This window comes from Petaurus breviceps, unplaced genomic scaffold (assembly GCF_028583685.1).
Source record: "Petaurus breviceps papuanus isolate PSGF00001 unplaced genomic scaffold, PetGlider_PUasm1.0 90779, whole genome shotgun sequence".
NCBI classification, from domain to species: domain Eukaryota; kingdom Metazoa; phylum Chordata; class Mammalia; order Diprotodontia; family Petauridae; genus Petaurus; species Petaurus breviceps.
The window spans coordinates 8,856,296-8,876,290 of record NW_027187344.1 but is presented as its reverse complement, the minus strand read 5'-3'; the positions used below and the strand labels follow the sequence as shown (position 1 = coordinate 8,876,290).

The window sequence follows — 19,995 nt, the reverse complement described above, 5'->3', positions numbered from 1 at the left end:
TGTAGATATTCAACCATTTCATTTAGATTGTCATTTTTATTAGCATAAAATTAGACAAAAATCACTTCTATTAATTGCTTTAATTTCATCTTCATTGGTTGTACATCAACCCTTTTCATTTTTGGTACTGGTAATTTTATTTTCTTTTTTAAAAAATCAAAGTAACTAGTGATTTATCTATTTTAGTGGGGTTTTTTCCCATAAAAATGGCTCCTACTTTTATTTATTAATTCGCTTTTTGTTTTACTTTCAGTTTTATTCATCTTTCTTTTGGATTTCCACCTTGATATTTAATGTGATTTAAAATTTGTTGCTTTAATTTTTTTAGTTGTGTGCCCAATTTATTAATCTACTCTTCCTTTCTGTTATTGATATAAGCTTTTAGAGATACAGATTTTATCCTAAGTACTACTTTGGTTGCATCCCACAAATTTTGGTCTTTTGTCTCATTGTTGTCATCATCTTTAATGAAATTACTGTGTCTATGATTTGTTCTTTGACCTACTTCTTGTTTAGGCATTAGATTATTTAGTTTCCAATTAATTTTTAGTCTATGATTCCACAGTCCTTTACTGAATGTAAATTTTATTTCATTATGGTCTGAAAAGGGTGCATTTAATGTTTCTTCTTTTCTGCACTTATTTGTGAGGTTTTTATTCCCTAATATATGGTCAGCTTTTATGAATGTACTATGCACAGCAGAAAACTATTCTAAAATTCTATTCATCTCAACTTCTTTCTTGTTCATTTTGTGGTTAGATTTATCTAGGTCTGAAAGGGGTAAATTGAGGTCTTCTACTATATAGTTTTATTGTCTATTTCCTCCTGTAACTCATTTAACTTTTCAAGAATTTGAATGCTATGCCATTTAGTGCATATTATGTTCAGCATTAATGTTAATTCATTTTCTGTCATTTAGTAAAATGTAGTTTCCCCGAATATCTCTTTTAATTAGGTTTCTTTCTGCTTTTGCTTTGTCTGGGATCATTATTATTATTATTTTTTTGGAGAGGGCAAAGTGGCCTTTTTTTATTTTTTGGTGGGAGGAAGACAAGGCAATTGGGGTTAGTGACTTGCCCAAAGTCACAGAGCTAGTAAGTGTGCCACGTGTCTGAGACTGGATTTGAACTCAGGTCCTCCTGACTCTAGGGCTTGTGCTCTATTCATTGCACCACCTAACTGCCCCTGTATGGGATTATTATTGCTAGCCCTGTCTTTTTCACTTCAGCTGAAGGGTAATAGATTCTGCTCCAGCTCCCTATCTTTAACTCTGAGTGTGTCTTTCTGTTTCAGATGTGTTTTGTAAGGAACATATTGTAGTATTCTAGTTTTTAATCCATTCTGCTAAACTCTCATTTCTTTTGTGTGTGAGTTCACCCCATTCACATTCACAATTATGATTGCTAATTGTGTATATCCCTCCCTTTTCTTTTCTATTTATCCTTCTTTTTTTAACCCTGTCCCCTTCCTCAAAAGTCTCTTGTTTCTGACCATACCACCTCCTTTAATCTATGTTCTCTTTTCACCTCCACCCCTTCTCTTAGCCACTTCTCCAACTTCCCTATTGAATAAGATGAATTTCTATACCTGTGTGTGAATGCGTGTATGTGTCTGTGTATGTACTCTTCTGTCCTTGAACCAGTTCAGATAAGAACATTGCCCAGTCCCCCTCCTCATTATCCCTTCCATTATAAGGATTTGTACACCTCTCTTATGTGAGATAATTTCTTCCATTCATCCTTTCCCTCCTTTTCCAAGTGCATCCCTCTCTCTCGCCCTTCCATTTTTCTTTTGAAATCATCCTAACATAACAGACTCACACTCATGCCCTCTAAATAGACTCCTTTTAACTTGCCCTAATGATGATAATGTTCTTGGGGATTACATGAATTATCTTTTGATATGGGAATGTAAATAGTTTAAGCTTATTAAATCCCTTCAGATTTTTCACTCATTTTTAACTTTTTATGCTTAAGTCTTGTGTTTCAATGTCACATTTTCTATTCAGCTGTTTTCATTAGGAGTACTTGAAAGTCCTTTATTTCATTAAATGTCCATTCCCCCCCCCATAAGATTAACTCCGTTTTCCAGAGTAGGTTATTATTGGTTGTAATCCCCCAGAAAATCATTTTCCAAGCCCTCTACTCTTACATAGTTGTAGCTACTAAATCTTTTTGTCATCCTGATTGTGGTTTAGTAGTATTTGAGTGATTTCTTTCTGACTGCTTGTAGTATTTTCTTCTTGACCCAGGAGCTCTGTATTTTGGCTATAATATTCCATAGAATTTTCATCAGGTATTTCTTTAAGGAGAAAATTGGTATATTTTTTCAGTTTCTACTTTTGCACTCTGATTCAAAGATTATCTGAGCAGTTTTCCTTTACAATTTCTTGAAATCAAATTAGGCTCATTTTAAAATCAGCTTTCAGGTGGTCCAGTAATTCTTAACTTCTCTCTTTTCAATTCATTTTCCAGCCTAGTTGTTTTTCCCATGAAATAGTTTACATTTTTTTTTTAGGCTTTTGACTTTATTTTATTGTTTCTTGGTGTTTCCTGAAGTCATTAGCTTTCACTTGACCAATTCTGATCTTTAAGGAGTTAATTTTCTTCAGTATTTTTCTATCTCTTTTTGTCATTCAGCCAATTTTGATTTTTGAATGCTTTTTTACATTTCCTGTAAAAATATTTAACGTGGAGAGTCTAGGTGGCGCAGTGAGTTAAGCACTGGCCCTGGAGTCAGGAGGACCCAAGTTCGGTTCCAGCCTCAGACACTTAACACCCACACAAAAAAACTAGCCATGTAACCTTGGGCAAGTTACTTAACCCCAGTTGCCCTCCAAAAAGGGAAAAAAATATATTTAACACTCATTTTTAAAAATTTTGAGTTTCAAATTCCCTACTTCCCTACCTCCTACCCCCTCACTGAAAAGGCAAGTAATTTGATATAGATAATACAAGTGCAGTCATGTAAAACATTTCCATATTTGTTATGTTATGTAAGAAAACAGGGGTGGCTAGATGGCACAATGAATAGAGCACTGGCCTTGGAGTCAGGAAGACCTGAGTTCAAATATGGCCTCAGATATTTAACACTTACTAGCCGTGTGACCTTGGGCAAGTCACTTAACCCCAATCGCCTTGCCTTTCCCCCCTCCAAAAAGCAAAAAAATAAAGAAAAAAAAGATTTTTTTTTTAAGCAATTGGGGTTAAGTAACTTGCTCAAGGTTACACAGCTAGTTATTTCTGGGTGTGGTGCTGAGTATCTGAGCCTATATTTGATCTCCAGGTCATCCTGACACTGGGGCCCATGCTCTTACTTGCTGAGCCACCTGGCCGCCTCTAAGCAATTGGGGTTAAGTAACTTGCTCAAGGTTACACAGCTAGTTATTTCTGGGTGTGGTGCTGAGTATCTGAGCCTATATTTGATCCCCAGGTCATCCCAACACTGGGGCCAGTGCTCTTACTCACTGTGCTACCTGGCTGCCCCCAAAGATTTTTTTAAAAACAAGAAAAATAAAGGTAAAAAAGGTATGCTTTCATCTGCATTTAGACTCCCATAAGTTGTTTCTTTGGAGGTGGATAGCATTTTTCATATGAGTCCTTCAGAATTGTCTTAGAGTATTATATTGCTGAGAATAGTCATTCACAGTTGATCATTGTACAGTACTGCTGCTGTTCTGTTCACTGTTTTGATTTTGCTTACTTCACTCTGTATCAGTTCTTGTAACTCTTTCCTGGTTTTTCTCAAAGCATCCTGCTCATCATTTCTTATAGCACAATAGTATTCTATCACAATCATATCACAACTTGTTCAGTCATTCCCCAGTTGATGGGCTTCCCCTCAATTTCCAGTTCTTTGCCACCATAAAAAGAACTGCTATAAATATTTTTATATGTATAGGTCCTTTTCCCTTTTATTTCTTTGGGCTATGGACTTAGTAGTGGTATTGCTGGGTCAAAGAGCATACACACTTTTTTAGCCCTTTGGGTATAGTTTCAAATTGTTCTCCATAATGGTTTGACCAGATCACAGTTTCACCAACAGTGCATTAGTGTCCTGATTTTCCCATATTCCAATACTCCAACATTTCTCATTTTTCTTCTCTGTTGTATTAATCCATCTAAGTGGTACCTCACAATTGTTTCAGTTTTCATTCCTTTAATTAAGTCATTTAGAGCATTTTTTTCATATGACTATAAATAACTTATTTCTTCATCTAAAAACTGCTTGTTCATATCCTTTGACCATTTATCAGTCAGGGAATGACTTGTATTCTTTTTTTTTTTTGGAAGGGCAATTGGGGTTAAGTGACTTGCCCAAGGTCACACAGCTAGTTTTTTGTGTTGTGTCTGAGGCTGGATTTGAACTCAGGTCCTCCTGACTCCAGGGCTGGTGCTCTATTCGCTGTGCCACCTAGCTGCCCCATGACTTGTATTCTTATAAATTTGACTCAGTTCTCTATATATTTGAGAAATGAGGCTTTTATTGGAGAAACTTGTTTTAATAATTTTTTCATCATGCTTTGTGCTTTCCTTGTTTTTTTCCATTTTTAAAAATTACTTTTCTGCTTTCCTTCTGTTCTTGGCTACATTGTTTTTTTTTGAAAAAACATTTTAATTTAATGTTATTAAAATTATCCACTTTATGTCTAGTAATGCTCTCTATCTCTTGTTTGGTCATAAATTCTTCACTTATCCATAAATCTGACAGTAAACTATTCCATGCTCCCCTGATTTGCTCATGGTATCACCCTTTATGTATGTTTTGTGTCTTCATGTATTGTTTTGACCTTATCCTGGTATGTGGTGTGAGATGTTGGTCTATACCTGTAATGGTAATGGAATTTAAAGATCCCCTTGGATTGGCTTGGTTTTGGGGTTGTGTTAAAACCCAGAGCTTGTGAATCCCACTGGTGGGATAGACTTGTTTGGGAGGAACTAGTATTGTCGTTTTAGAGAGAGGCCAGAAGAACTTTTGGGAGCAACATCATGGAGGCAGAGAGAGAGAGGGAACTGCCACCCAGAGCTGCCGAGAACTGAGGAGGCATGGCTGTGGTGCTGGTATTTGTTCTGTCTGTTTTGATGTTACTTTGCCAGATTCTTCTGCTGGCAAAGGACGGCACTGTTGTTGCAAAGGTTCTGGAACCTTGCTGTTGGTTCAGAAGCCCTGAAGGAGCATTTTCTTGATGCATATTTACAGAAATCCTGGAAGAGAGTCTTGCTGATATTTTCAGAGGTCCTGAAACAGCTCTGCAAGCAAAGAGTGAATTGATGAGGAAGCTGGCAATGTATATTGTGGCTTTGTTAAGCTTTGATTCCCAGCAACAGGGATTGATGAGAACTTGCCCAGGGTCAAGATGAAGAAAAGACCTCTCCTTGGGTATTGAATACTATGATGATAACCTTGTTGTGGCTTAGAGATAGATGGCCTTTGTGCTTTCCACTTCCCCTTTGAGAAGGTGCTTTTTGGTAACTGATAATTGTAATTCAGTTGTGATCCAGGGGTGGAGTATTTTGATTTTTGTGCTTTGTGACTGACCAAATGAATGTATTTTGTTTATAACTGGAAACTAATCTCCAGTTGAATAGAGAAAAGACTTTGTGATTGACTAAATGAATGTATTTTCCAGGGGTGGAGTACTTGGGCCTTAGTACTTTGTGATTGAATTGAGGACTTATTAAATGACTGAGTTACCCTGTATTTTGATTTTCTCTTTTCTGTGAATGTTTTGCCTTAATCTGTCACTGAATAAATGGAGTTTGCTATGCTTATAATCTGAACCTGGAAATTGTTTGTGCTTGGTGTTACAATACCTAGTTTCTGTTAAATTGCAAATTGCTTTCTAGTTTTCCTAGTAGTTTTTGCCATAGTAAGTTCTTGTCCCAAAAACTTGGGATTACTTTTATCATTTGCGGCTGTTTATTGTATATCTAATCTATTCCACTGATCTACCACTCTATTTCTTACCCAATATCAGATTTTTTTTTGATGATGACTGCTTTGTAATGCAGTATGAGACCTGGTATAAATAACTATGCCACCTTTTTCACATTTTTTTCTTTTTTTTTTTTACTTAAAAAAATGCTTTATTAACTTCTGATTTACATCATTCATTTCCACCTGATTTTGAGTTACAAATTTTCTCCCCGCTTTCCCCCCACCCACCGCCCCAAAATAACAGTCCCACAGGATATCCCCTCCTCCAATCTGCTCTCTCCCATATTCTCTCTCACACCCTTTTCGACTTTTCCAGTGGATCTCTGTGCCTCAGTGCCTGTATATCTTATTTCCCAATTACATGTAAGATGGTATTAATAATAGTATATATGTATATATGTATATATATATACGTGTATATATGTATATATATATATACGTGTATATATATATATATACACACACACATATATATGTGTACATATATATATTTGAATATTTGATTTTAAAACTTTCAATTCCAAATTCATTCCCTTCCTTCCCCGTCACCCACCCCCACTGGGAAGATAAGCGGTTCAGTATAGGTTGTACATGTGTGGCTAATGCAAAACAACAACATAATCGATATATTGAAAAAGACTGACTACACTACTCCCACCTCCCACCCGATCAACTCTCCACCCTGATCCTATCCCTTTTCAAAAGTGGATGCTTCCAACTTCCCTCCCCCCCCAATCTACCCTCTCTTCCATCATCCCCCCTCTCATCCCCTTGCCCCCCTATTCTCCTGGAGGGTGAGATACCCTATTTAGTGTGTATTTCACTCCTCCTCAAGCCTGATTCAATGGGAATAAGGTTGACCCATTCCCTTTTGCCTTCCTATTCTTCCCCTCCATTGTAACCATTTTCCCTTGCCTCTTCTGTATGAGATAGTTTACCCCAATCTATCTCTCCCCATCTCCTCTCATTATATTCCTCTCTCACCTCTTAATTTCACCTTTTTAAGTACCATCCCTTCCTGTTAAATTGGTCCTGTGCCCTCCATCTGTGTATACCTGTAAACATATATACACACATTCACATATGTATTCATATGCCCATATACCCTCATCTATAGACATATATATTTCTATTCCCTTCAACTACTGAGAAAAGTTTCATAAGTTACAATTATTGTTTTTCCATGTAGGAATGTTAATAGTTCAACTTTGACAAGTTCCTTATGATTTCTTTTCCCTGTTTACCTTCTCATGCTTCTCTTGCTTCTTGTATCTGAATGTCAGATTTTCTATTCAACTCTGGTTTTTTCAGCAAGAATGCTTGAAAGTCCTCTATTCCACTGAATGACCATATTTTCCCCTGGAACATGATACTCAATTTTGCTGGGTAGGTGACTCTTGGTTTTAATCCCAGCTCCTTTGACCTCCAGAATATCATATTCCAAGCCCTTTGATCCCTTAGTGTAGAAGCTGTCAGATCCTGGGTTATCCTGATTGTGTTTCCACAATATTCAAATTGTTTCTTCCTGGCTGCTTCTAATATTCTCTCCTTAATCTGGGAATTCCAGAACCTGGCTATAATATTCCTAGGAGTTTTCTTTCTGGCATCTTTTTCAGGAGGTGATCGATGGATTCCTTCAACCTCTATTTTGCCCTCTGATTCTAAAACATCAGGGCAGTTTTCTTTGAGAACTTCCTGGAGGATGCTTTCCAGGTTCTTACTTTGGTCATGGCTTTCAGGTAGTCCAATAATTTTTAAATTATCTCTCCTGGATCTATTTTCCAGGTCAGTGGTTTTTCCCATGAGATATTTCACATTGCCTTCTGTTCTTTCATTTGTTTGGATCTGTTTAACAGCACCTTGATTTCTCATAAAGTCATTAGCTTCCATTTGCTCCAATCTAATTCTGAAGCAATGATTCTCCTCAGTGAGCTTTTGAGATTCTTTTTCCATCTGGCAAATTCAGCTTTTTAAGGTATTCTTCTCCTCATTGCCTTTTTGAGCCTCCTTTGCCACTTGAGTCAGTCTGTTTTTTAAGGTATTATTTTCCTCAGTCAGGCTGTTGACTCTCATTTCATAATTTTCTTGCATTGTTCTCATTTCTCTTCCCAATTTTTCCTCCACTTCTCTTATCTGCTTCTTAAGGTCCTCTATGGCCTGTAAGCAGCTCATATTTTCCTTTGAAGCTTTTGGTGCAGGATTTCTGATTTCACTGTTTTCCTCCTGTTCCATGCCTTTCTCCTTCTTGTCCCCAAAATAGGAATGTAATGTTGGAATCTTCTGTCTGTTCTGTTTCCTTTGCCTGCTCATTTTGCCACTCAATTACTCGACTTTTCGGCTTTTTGCCACAGCAGGACTCTGCCAACAGCCAGGGGAGCTTTCGTCCCAAATGCTGGGGTTTTCTCAGCTCCTGGAAGTATTAGATGGGTGCCTCTCTGAGGTCTCCACAAGCTCTGGCAAGCTGGACACACACCCCAGGACCTCCACCCTAGACTGCAATCCAGATCCAAGCAGGTTAAAGCAAGAGCGATTACCCCTCAGACTGGTGCTTGGTCCCCCTACACTCTGCAGGCCAGGAGCTGAGGCCATCAGGTGGCGCTGGCTGGCTGTGCCAGCGTCTCAGAGGCTTCTTGCTCTGGGGGTAAAAGCCACGCACTCCCACTTACTGGTCCCAAAGTCCATACTGCACTGGCCTCTCACCTTGTCCCTCACATTTATGTGTTGATAAATCCAGAAACTGCCATGCTGCTGCTGTTCTAGAGTCCCTCCAGCTGTGGCTGGTCAAGCCCGCCCTGGGGCTAAAGCCTCAGCGTGGGGCTGGGCTTGGCTCCCAGAGCTCTGTGCTAGATTTCTGCTGGCCTGCAGGGCTGTCCTCAGGGGGAGGCTAGCTTTTCTGTGTCACCTTGTGGGTTCTGCAGCTCCAAAGTTTGTTTAGAGTCCCCTTTTTACATGGATTGGGGAAGGTGGAAGCTGGAGCTGCGGGAAGGTCATGCTTCTACTCCGCCATCTTCTCTTTCACATTTTTTTAAATTGGTTCCCTTGATATTCTCAACCTTTCATTCTTCCAGATGAATTATATTATTTTTCCTAGCTCTATAAAATAATTATTGGTAGTTTGATTGATATGGCACTGAATAATTAATTTAGGTAGAATTGACATTTTTATTATATTTACTCAGCCTTCCCATGAGCAACTGATAATTCTCCAGTCATGTAGATCCAACTTTATTTGTGTGAAAAGTATTTCATAATTGTGTTCATATAGGTTCTGCGTTTGTCTTGTAAGGTAGAATTCCAAGTATTTTATATTATCTACAGTTATTTTAAATGGAATTTCTCTTTCTATCTCTTACTTCTGGACTTTGATTGTAACATATAGAAATGTGATGATTTGTGTGAGTTTATGTGATAATCCTGCAACTTTGCTAAAGTTATAATAAATTATTTCAACTGATTTTTTAGTTGATTCTCCAAGAATACCATCATATCATCTTCAGAGAGTGATAGTTTTGTTTCCTCATTGTCTATTCTAATTCCTTTAATTTATTTTTCTTCTCTTATTGCTGTAGCTAGTATTTCTAGTACAGTATTGAATAATAGTGATGATCATGGGTATTCTTGCTTCACTTCTGATCTTACTGGGAAAGCTTCAGCTTTCGCTCATTACAGATAATGCTTGCTGATGGTTCTACTACATAACATTTTAAGGCAAACTTCATTTATTTATGTGCTGTCTGGTGTTTTTAATAGGAGTGGATGTTGTATGTTGTCAAAAACTTTTTCTGCATCTATTGAGATAATCTTATGATTTTTGATGTTTTTGTTATCAATATAGCCAGTTAGGCTGATAGTTTTCCTATTATTGAACCACCCCTGCATTCCTCATATAAATCCCACCTGGTCATAGTGTAGTATCTTTGTGATGTATTCCTGTAGTCATCTTTCTAGTATTGTATTTAAATCTTTGCATCAATATTCATTAGCAAAATTGGTCTATAGTTTTCTTTCTCTGTTTTTGCTCTTTGTGGTTTAGGTATTGGCACTATGTATCATAAAAGGAATTTGGTAGAACTCCTTCACCTATTTATCCAAATAGTTTTTAGTGTTGGAATTAATTTTTCTTTAAATTAAAAAATTCCCTTGTGAATCCATCTAGTCGTGATTTTTTCTTATCTCATTGATGGCTTATTCATTTTCTTTTTCTTTTTTTTTTTCAAATGCTTTATTAACTTATGATTTACATCATTTATTTCTGCCAGATTTTGAGTTACAAATCTTCTCCCCATTTTTCCCCTACCCACCCCCCAAAAATAGCAGTCCCACAGGATATCCTCTCCTCCAATCTGCTCTCTCCCATATTTTCTCCCATACCCCTTTTGACTTTTCCAGTGGATCTCTATGCCCCAGTGCCTGTATATCTTTTTTTCCAATTACATGTAAAATAGTATTGATAATAGTATATATGTACACACACATACATATAGATATACATACGTATTTGAATATTTGATTTTAAAACTTTCAATTCCAAATTCATTCCCTTCCTCCCTTTGTCACCCACCCTTACTGGGAAGATAAGCAGTTCAGTATAGGATGGACATGTGTAGCTAATGCAAAACAATAACATAGTAGATATATTGTAAAAGACTGACTATATTTCCCTCCCTCCTATCCCACCTCCCACTTGTTCTGTTATCTACTTTGACCCCATCCCTTTTCAAAAGTGGGTGCTTCCAACTTCCCTTCCCCCCAGCCTGCCCTTCCTTCCATCATCCCCCATCTCATCCCCTTCCCCCCTACTCTCCTGTAGGGTGAGATACCCTATTTCATGTGTATTTCATTCCCTCATCAAGCCAAATTCAATGGGAATAAGGTTGACCCATTCCCTTTTGCCTTCCTATTCTTCCCCTCCATTGTAACCATTTCCCCTTGCCTCTTCTGTATGAGATAGTTTACCCCATTCTGTCTCTCCCAATCTCCTCTCTTTATATTCCTCTCTCACCTCTTAATTTCACCTTTTAAGTATCATCCCTTCCTGTTAAATTGGTCCTGTGCCCTCTATCTATGTATACCTATAAACATATATACACATTCACATATGTATTCATATGCCCACATACCCTCATATATAGATAGATAGATACTTCTATTCCCTTCAACTACTGAGAGAAGTTTCATAAGTTACAATTATTGTTTTTCCATGTAGGAATTTTAATAGTTCAACTTTGAGAAGTTCCTTTTGATTTCTTTTCCCTGTTTACCTTCTCATGCTTCTCTTGCTTCTTGTTTCTGAATGTCAAATTTTCTGTTCATTTTTTTTGTACCTCTTTTAAAGTCAAGGTGTTAATTCTCTTTTCATGCTTTTCTTGAATAGTTCTCTTTTTTTCTTGATTTTCCTCTATTAGTTGATTTTTTAAATTTTTTTTTCCTTCTTTTATTTCTTTAGTTCTTCTAAGAATTCTTGTTTGGGTTGTGTTAAAACTTCATTTTTCATTGAGGTGGGGCTCTGCTTGTAGATGTTTTTAAGTCATTATCTTCTGAGTCTGTGTCTTGAGTTTCCCTGTTACCATAGAAGCTTTTTTATGGTCAGATACCTTTTTATTTGTTTATTCGTTTTTCCAACCTGTTTCTTTACTTTGTATTAAAGTTGATCTCTGTGTATCTCAGGGACAGATGACTGACCTGAACTTCAGTCATTTATGTTCTGCTGCTTTCACCACTAGGTCTGAGGGCCTTCTTAAGGTAGTATGCTTACCTAGGTAGAGCCCTTTGGTTGTTATTCAGCTCTTTGTGTCTGACTCTACATGACCTTATTTAGAGTTTTCTTGGCAAAGATACCAGAGTGGTTTACTATTGCCTTTTCCAGCTCATTTTATAGATGAGGAAACTGAGACAAACAGGGTTAAGTGATTTGCCTAGGGTCACAGAACTAGTAAGTGTCTGAGGCCAGATTTGAACTCATGAAGAAGGAGTCTTCCTGATTCCAAGCCCAGTGCTCTAACCACCTACCTGCCCACTATTCCCTTGTAATCATAAATGCAGCCTCTCCTCTCCACCTTGAAACTGTAACCCAGAACTGGGTAATGGGCAGTGGAGTTTCCAAATGATGCTTGATCATGCACCCATTATCACAGGGTCCCCAGGAATCTTTTTCACTTGGTGTTCAATCCCTTTACTGTCCCTCTGTGTTGGGCTCCTGGTGTCACTGCTATGGCTGCCTTCTCCAAGACCCATAGCCAGTAGTTCTTCCACTGTTCTGCACTCTCAGCCAACCCTCACCCTAGTATCCAGTGACTTCTCTTTTTTCCTTAGGTCTTCCTAAGCTACCCTGGGCTAGAAAAATGCCTCAGTGTGGTTTTGTTTTTGGCTTTTCCTCTCAGAATTTGATTTGGTGTTTTCTGTAGTTGTTTTGTAGGAGAGGTTTTGGAAGTTTGATATTTTTAACTCTTCACTCTGCCATTTTGACTCCGCTCTCCCTGTAGAAGGTTATTTGGAACTGAGTCTTAAAGAAATCCAAGAGTCTAAGAGGCAGAAGTGAGGAAGGGAAAGCATGCCAGGGGTGAAGGACAAGATAGTACAAAGCACCTACACTGGACACGGGTTGCCATATGTGTGTGTGGAATAGTAGGTTGGCCAATAAAGCTGTACCATAGAATATGTGGAGGGAAGAGATGTATAAGAGAACTGGAAAAATTGGAGGAGTCAGGTTGGGGAAAGTTTTAAATATGAAAGAGAAGAGAAGAGAGGATCCAAGAGGGTTATCAGTAGTGTCAGAGGTCGAAGAGTCAGGGATTGAAGGCTGAGAAAAGATCATTAGATTTGGCAAGTAAGAGCTCACCGGGATGCTGGAGAGAGCAGAAACCAGGATGTGTGGAGTTGAGAAGAAAGGAAGTAGAGGCCACCCTTGTAGAGTTCTCAAGTTTATTTACAGATGTCAGTTGGGTGGGGAAGAGGAAGCTACCAGAGGTTTGAGGGGGATTGAGAAGGTTTGGGAAGGTTGCTGTGGTCCAGTGAGATAAGGAAGGTGTCAAATGAATGCCTTGCCCAGCTTTGGGCCCTCCACTTCACTTTGCAGTGGATCTAGTTTGCACAGTTTCATGCCTTTCTCCAGTTTTGTTTGGCAGCAGAATGGAAGCAGAGGTGTGGCTGAGGGTGTGGGAGTGATCCAGGCCTGAGGCTCAGCAGGGCAAGATCTTTGATAGGATAAAGGGCAATCATAGAACTGTGTGGAATTGAAACTGGTTTGCTAAGGAAGGGAGGAGAGTGGAGTTAGTGCAGAGGTGATAGTGTTGGAAAGAGTAAGGGTTAAGATCACTGTGAGATTCAGCAAAGGAAATTAGGAAGAAGCAGTCAGACAAGAGCCATAAAATTCTGAGAGAAGACCCTGTAGGAGAAGGTGATCAGCAGTCTCAAACACTACGTTGAGGTAAAGAAGGATTAGAATTGAAAGAAGACCATGAGATTTGGTAATGTCGAGGTAGGTCCTTGGTACTTTGGAGAGAGCGCTTGGAGTTGTGAGGAGGTTAGGAGCCACGTGGCTTGGGGGGAGATAACAGTAACAAGCACAAGCCACTTTTAGGCTTCCTGACTCCAGCATTAGGGCCGTGGTGGCAGCCAAAGCATCAAAACATTCTCCAAGCTGTCATTGGCCTGATACGTCATCTAATCCCTGACCTTTGCCTGCCTCGTGGCCTGCAATTTCACTGCTACAATGGAAAAAGGAGCCCTCGGTATAATCCCTACACACAGGTAATGGTCAGCCTTAGTTTGTGTCTATAATGATTCTGAGAAATCTTTGAATGTGGCTGCTGCTTTTGGCCTCCCCATAGGCTTGAGCACTTCCCTCTCTAACACCCCTCTCCTCTTCAACCCCCATGAGCCAGGCAGTGAAGTGAGGAGCTTTCTCTGTCTCCCATTGCGGTCATAGGAAAGGGACAGAGTTCTTCATGCCCCAGGGAGAAGCTAGGCCTGGTAGAACTGTTCCTGCTTCTGCCCAGTAAGCCTTGACTCCCTCCTTTAGGAAGTGCTTTGCTTTCCTTCCCTCCCCCTTCCTGGATATTTGATTTTAGTTTTACCTTTTAGTTTTGAAGGAAATGTAGAAAAAGGTCTCTGCTCTCTGTTAAGCATATATGTACTTATTAAATACTTGGATATATTTAATTAGTGTATTAAATATTTCAGAACTCTGGTAAAAAAAAATAATTTCTCCAGGGTCATGATTTGTGGGGCAGAGACAAGTTCTAGGCCAAGTTCTAGGTTCAAGTTCCATGTAGCCTGATGGATTACACAACTCCTGCCATCCTTAACGTTAGTCAAGTGATTTAAAAATATTATTCTTTGTAACAGTAGGTTTCCTCAAAAAGAAATAAGTGCAGACCCACTTTTCCTCCCTATAGTTGCTGTTTGGATAAGGATCCTGGCCATCTATTTGTTCTCTGAGCTGGTCTGTTTACAACTTGTTTCTTGGGTTGCCAGGTTGGCACTAGCTGTTGTATGTCCCCCTTGGCAGAGTCAGGAACACTAAAGAGGCAAGAGTGGCTTTTAACATTAATTGTCCACATGAACCCCACTGAACCTAGCATCATCTCTCAGTATCCCAGGGAAACCCAGTGTGTTCACTGTTGGTCTTGGTTGGCAGGATACCCAAGAGTTCCTCCGCTGTTTGATGGACCAACTACATGAAGAGCTCAAGGAGCCGGTGGCAGCTGATATGAGGGACTCCGACTCCAGTGACTCGGAAGAGAAGCGAGAGGGTGACCGTAGCCCTTCAGAGGATGAATTCCTCTCCTGTGACTCCAGCAGTGATAGGGGTGAGGGGGATGGCCAAGGCAAGGGGGTGGGCATGGGCAACACCCTGGCAGAGACTGAGTTGCTGATCCAGGATGAAGCAGGCAGGGGGATTTCAGAGAAGGAAAGGATGAAGGACAGAAAATTCTCCTGGGGCCACCAGCGAACCAGCTCTGAGCAAGTTGATGAGGACGCAGATGTTGATACCACCATCTCTGCCGTCGATGATCGCCCCACCGAAGCCCTCCCCTCTCCGCGTTCCACCAGCCCGTGTAGGACACCAGGTATAGATACACAGCCCAGAGCCCCTCTGTTTCTGACAGGGATGGTGCGGAGGGAAGAGAAAGTTGAAAAGGTGACATCTACCATCCCAGGGGGGTATTGATTTTCTCACTGTGGTGGTGGGAAAGGCAGCCTGTGCTGTAGAGTGGAGAGCTGCTGATGTAGCAGTACTTAATTTGGGCAAGTAACTAGAGCTGTGGTTTGATTCCGCTTATGGCACAAGAGTATCTTCTTCCCCTCGGGCACAGCCAGTCCTGCCTCTGAAGCAGCTGTGGGGAGCCCTTGGGCTCCACAGCTTGGCCTCTTTCTCTCCCTAGAGCCAGATAACGACGCCTCCATGCGCTGCTCCTCCCGCCCTTGCAGCCCTGTCCACCGCGAGGCACACTCCAAGCTGTCAAGCAGCCCGCCTCGCTCTAGCCCTGTGCGGCTGGGACCATCCTATGTGCTCAAGAAAGGTACTCAAAAGCAGAGGGCAGGCTGTGGTATTGTCATCGGTAGTGTGATTACTAGAGATGGTAGCACTCGCATTATTGGCATTATCTCTGATAGAGGTCAAGAAAAAGATAGTGAATTGGTACAGATTCATTACATAAATTACTCCTCAAGATTAGGAAAATAATCCAAATATTTGCAGACTGTGCAGTGTCTGCAGGACCGTCTAGTCCATACTTTTTGCCAGTAGGCAGAGCTCACGTCTGGAGACTCATTAATTGTCCTGCCAGCTTCCCCTGTCCAGACTCAGCCTTATTCCTTGAACTGATCCAACTTTCTTCCTTTTGTGTTGCCCTCCTGTGTCTTCTCTTGGTCCTTTGTAGTCCTCAGGGTACTGAGTCCCAAGCTAGACACTATTCCATGTTAAGTTGAATTTGGGGAATACCATTCTTTCCAAATTCTGAGTGCTTCTTGACCATTATTTTATTGCTCTGTGAAGCAGGAGGATCAGATTTATCCTCATTTTGCATCTGGGAAACTGATATCCAGGGAAGTTAAGCCCTTGTTAAATTAAGACTTGTCCCAGGTTACATGGCAAGCCCCTGGTGGGAACCCAGACTTGAATCCAGAGGTCCTGATTCCCAAGCCTCGATTTGTTCAGCTAAGCCATGCCTGTGTCATGGCTCCTGGACAGGGGCTGTCTGTGCAGCTCTGTTGGAGCAGGTGACAGACCTGGTGGGTTGTTCTTCCCTAGCCCAGGTGCTGGCTGCTGGGAAGAAGAAGAAAGAGCTTCGGTATCGTAGCGTCATCTCAGACATCTTTGACGGCTCCATACTCAGCCTGGTGCAGTGCCTCACCTGTGACAGAGTACGTCAGCCACAAGCATTCTTTATAATGAAACTGCTGCCAATAACAAAGTAACAAGATAGCTAGACTTGTGCCTAATTATGAGACGTAATCATTCTACCTTAAGCTCTTTGGTTTTTTTTGTTTTGCATTTTTGGAGGGCATTTGGGGTTAAGTAACTTGCCCAAGGTTACATGGCTATTTTTTTGTGTATGTTAAGTGTCTGAGGCCGGAACTGAACTCAGGTCCTCCTGACTCCAGGGCCGGCGCTTTACTCACTGTGCCACCTAGCCACCCCTATATCTTAAGTTCTTTTTGATGAAAGATACTGTCTCAGATACTTTTTCCCCTTATCTGAAGTAGACTTAATTTTTTCATACTTACATTCAGCTTCCCCGAAACAGCTTTTAAGTTACAAAGGAATAACAGGTAGGAAAAATAGAGCTAGAAGCCATGTCTCTGGAAGCAGGTCACCAGACATGGATCCACTTGATTCATCCAAAGGGTTTTTGTTTTGTTTTGAATGAAAGGCCTGGTGATATCTGGCCCAAAGACCCTCTCACTACAGCTCCTAAGGCTGCTAGAAATCATACTTCTCCAACTTTAGATGACCAGGGTTTAATTGGAAAAGTCTTTCTTGATTCAGGCAGGAATGGGAGTGATTTCAGAACAGAAATTCCTCAACTGGGTTTGGTTTGTACTTTCCCACTATTATCACACAACAGTCACCACTCAGGTCAGGAGATTGGTCCAGGTAGCACCAAAAACAAACTTATTTCATTTGCTCCTGGCAGGTATCCACCACTGTAGAGACATTTCAAGACCTGTCGCTGCCCATCCCAGGGAAGGAGGACTTGGCTAAGCTGCACTCAGCCATCTACCAGAACGTGCCGGCCAAGCCAGGGGCATGTGGGGATAGCTACACGTCCCAGGGCTGGATTGCCTTCATCATGGAGTATATTCGCCGGTACCTTCTTTAGTTCATTCTGTGAAGCAAATTGGGAAGTTCTTGGTATCCCTTCTTCCCTCTTCCTGCCTGTCTTATTTGTAAAGATAATGGTTAGTTTTAGATCATTAACCTAACTTCAAACCTCCTTGACCCTTCTGCTACATACACATAGCACCACCAGTTCAGAAATGGTGCTGATAAGTAAGGGGTCACATATCTTTTACCTTTCTTAGGTTTGTAGTATCTTGCATCCCCAGCTGGTTTTGGGGTCCTGTTGTCACCTTGGAAGACTGTCTTGCTGCTTTTTTTGCTGCTGATGAGTTGAAGGGTGAGTTGAGCTATAGCTTTTAAGGGAGGGAATCCATTTCACCTGTAGTCAGCCAGTGTTAAGAAAGGCTGCTTGGTCCTTCTGTCCAGTGAGTGTTACTTTTCAGGTGAAAACTGAGAAAAGCCTGTGGAGTTCTTCTTTGGTAGTTTCTAGAACTGTCAGAGCAACATATTGTCAATGATGCTTTGACAAAAGAATAGGAACAAATAGACTGGTCTTCTTATCCCAACCTATGGGGGAGTGTGTACGTGGCGGCTTCCCTTGTCCAACCTGCATTTGCCACAGAGGTGGGTTGAGTCAGTAACCATCCTGTTTGGTTCCTGCAGTCGGGTCTCACTCATCAGGTGAAACAAGGATTTTTAAGATTCAGCTCTTTGACTTTGGTTTTCTGTTTCCTCATTTTATTTATTTATTTCTCTCCAGGGGACAACATGTATAGCTGTGAACGATGTAAAAAGTAAGTGTTTGTTTCCTTTGAGACTTCTCCCTAGCCTCCTTCCTAGCCCTTCCTTATCTGTTTCCATTGGCTCCTTTCTCTTGCTATCTAAACTGATCTGAGTAACCAAATATTGATAACCCAAGAGATGCCTGAGGGTAGAGGAAGAGTACAGCTGGGCCTTGCTCATACCTCCCTTTTGCCCTCAGTGCTTCTTGCCTCACCTGGAGCCTTGGTGGTTTGTGTCTTTCTTAGATTACGCAATGGAGTAAAATACTGTAAAGTTCTTCAGTTACCTGAGGTGAGTAGAGGACGAGCCCTGCTCTTCCCTTGGCTATATCCTTCTAAGATTTGTTCCCCACAAGCCAGCAAGGGTAGAAAGGAGAAAAGGAGACCCATTGAAAGAAAGAAAACTTTTCTCTAGCTGGCAGAAAAGAAATGACCTTCCTTTTGGTTTGGCCCAAAGTCCCTGAAAGCAACATCTGTTTCTTCAGGGAGGAAAAAAACCTCTTTGCAAATAACACAAACTTTTTACTCTTTGCTTCTGGTCATGATTCTGCTGGAAGTTCCTTGAAAGACTTATAAAACCCAAAGTTTGGGTAAATAGATCTGCTTCTAAAAGTACTGTGTATTTCCCAGTAGCAGTAAAGTAGCTAGTAGGATATTGTAGCACAGCCTTCAGAAGATTTGCCAGTTTAGCAACAGACACCCCTTAACATAGCTACAATCCTATAATGGCATCTCGTTCATTTTCTTTTAATATTACCTATTACCCAGGTAATAGAGCTCTCGCCCTGGAGTCAGGGGGACCTGAGTTCAAATCCATCCTCAGACACTTGACACTTACTAGCTGTGTGACCTTGGGCAAGTCACTTAACCCCAATTGCCTTGCCTTCTTTCCCCCCCTCCAAAAAGACAAAAAAAAGAGACAACAGTGACCAAGTGAAGTTCAAATGGAGTCAGTTCATCTTCAAGTATCTGTTCTTGTGGGAAGTTTGAAAGGGGAGGTCTTTTATCATTACTTCTTTCTTGGAAACAAAAAAAAAAACTACCTTGGGTCCTAAACTATATAATTCAATAGGTCCTGGACTTTTTGTGAATACTTCTATTTGTCTTTTAAGGCTTCTGTCTGAATGATCAAAAAGAATATAAGGAATCCTGACTGAAGCATTGTTAAAGGACTGTCAAAAGCTTGCAAAGATCTTCTGTTAGACTATCTAGAGTTCACATAGCCTCATGTCTGGCTGGGTTATGGATATATCATTGTTGGGTTTTCTTCTCCTTTTTTTAGATCCTATGCATTCACTTGAAGCGTTTTCGACATGAAGTGATGTATTCATTCAAAATCAACAGCCACGTCTCCTTCCCCTTGGAAGGTCTTGATCTGCAGCCCTTCCTTGCCAAGGAGTGTGTCTCCCAGATCACCACCTATGACCTCTTATCTGTCATCTGTCATCACGGTACAGCAGGCAGTAAGTCAGCCCATGTTCTAGTGTTCAGGCCAAAGGGAGCAGCTTCTTACAACATCTCTCATCACTGGTTATCTCATCCCATCTTGGAATGATGGGCCCATTTATAAACAGCCGGATCAGTCTGCTTTTGAACTTGCCTTCCTGCTGCTGTTATTCTAGATTTTTTCCCTTAAAACCTGTGTGTGTCTCCATGACCCTTCTCTTTTACTGTAGGTGGGCACTACATCGCCTACTGTCAGAATGTCATAAATGGCCAGTGGTATGAGTTTGATGATCAGTATGTCACAGAGGTCCATGAGACAGTGGTTCAGAATGCAGAGGCTTATGTCCTCTTTTATAGGTAAGATGTTTATAGAGTAACATCCTGGGGAATGGAGTTAAGAACCCCTACTCTCCATGACTCTGCATCCGTAGCTGCTGGCTCTGCACAGGTGGAAGAAGGAGGGCTTTTGTCCTCTGGTGGCCCATGACTTGTAGCAGTGCTGACCCCTACTGGACAGAGCGTTAGACGACGGCCCCCCCCCCT

At 40.8% G+C, this 19,995-nt stretch overlaps 2 protein-coding genes across 5 annotated transcripts in view; one reads left to right on the top strand and one right to left on the bottom strand.

The window, feature by feature from the left end:
* Positions 1 to 19,995, bottom strand: part of TOR1A (torsin family 1 member A) — a 381,690-nt gene that overhangs the window by 53,388 nt on the left and 308,307 nt on the right. The window lies entirely within an intron of this gene.
* The window catches only part of USP20 (ubiquitin specific peptidase 20), a 58,627-nt gene that overhangs the window by 31,997 nt on the left and 6,635 nt on the right, over positions 1 to 19,995 (top strand). For all 4 annotated transcript variants that reach the window (XM_069069367.1, XM_069069368.1, XM_069069369.1 and 1 more), the window contains 9 exons: positions 14,576 to 15,008; positions 15,324 to 15,461; positions 16,193 to 16,305; positions 17,079 to 17,251; positions 17,467 to 17,561; positions 17,985 to 18,018; positions 18,253 to 18,298; positions 19,289 to 19,469; positions 19,683 to 19,809. In XM_069069367.1, coding sequence (XP_068925468.1) covers positions 14,576 to 15,008; positions 15,324 to 15,461; positions 16,193 to 16,305; positions 17,079 to 17,251; positions 17,467 to 17,561; positions 17,985 to 18,018; positions 18,253 to 18,298; positions 19,289 to 19,469; positions 19,683 to 19,809 — 1,340 coding nt within the window. The remainder of the gene's footprint in view (positions 1 to 14,575; positions 15,009 to 15,323; positions 15,462 to 16,192; positions 16,306 to 17,078; positions 17,252 to 17,466; positions 17,562 to 17,984; positions 18,019 to 18,252; positions 18,299 to 19,288; positions 19,470 to 19,682; positions 19,810 to 19,995) is intronic.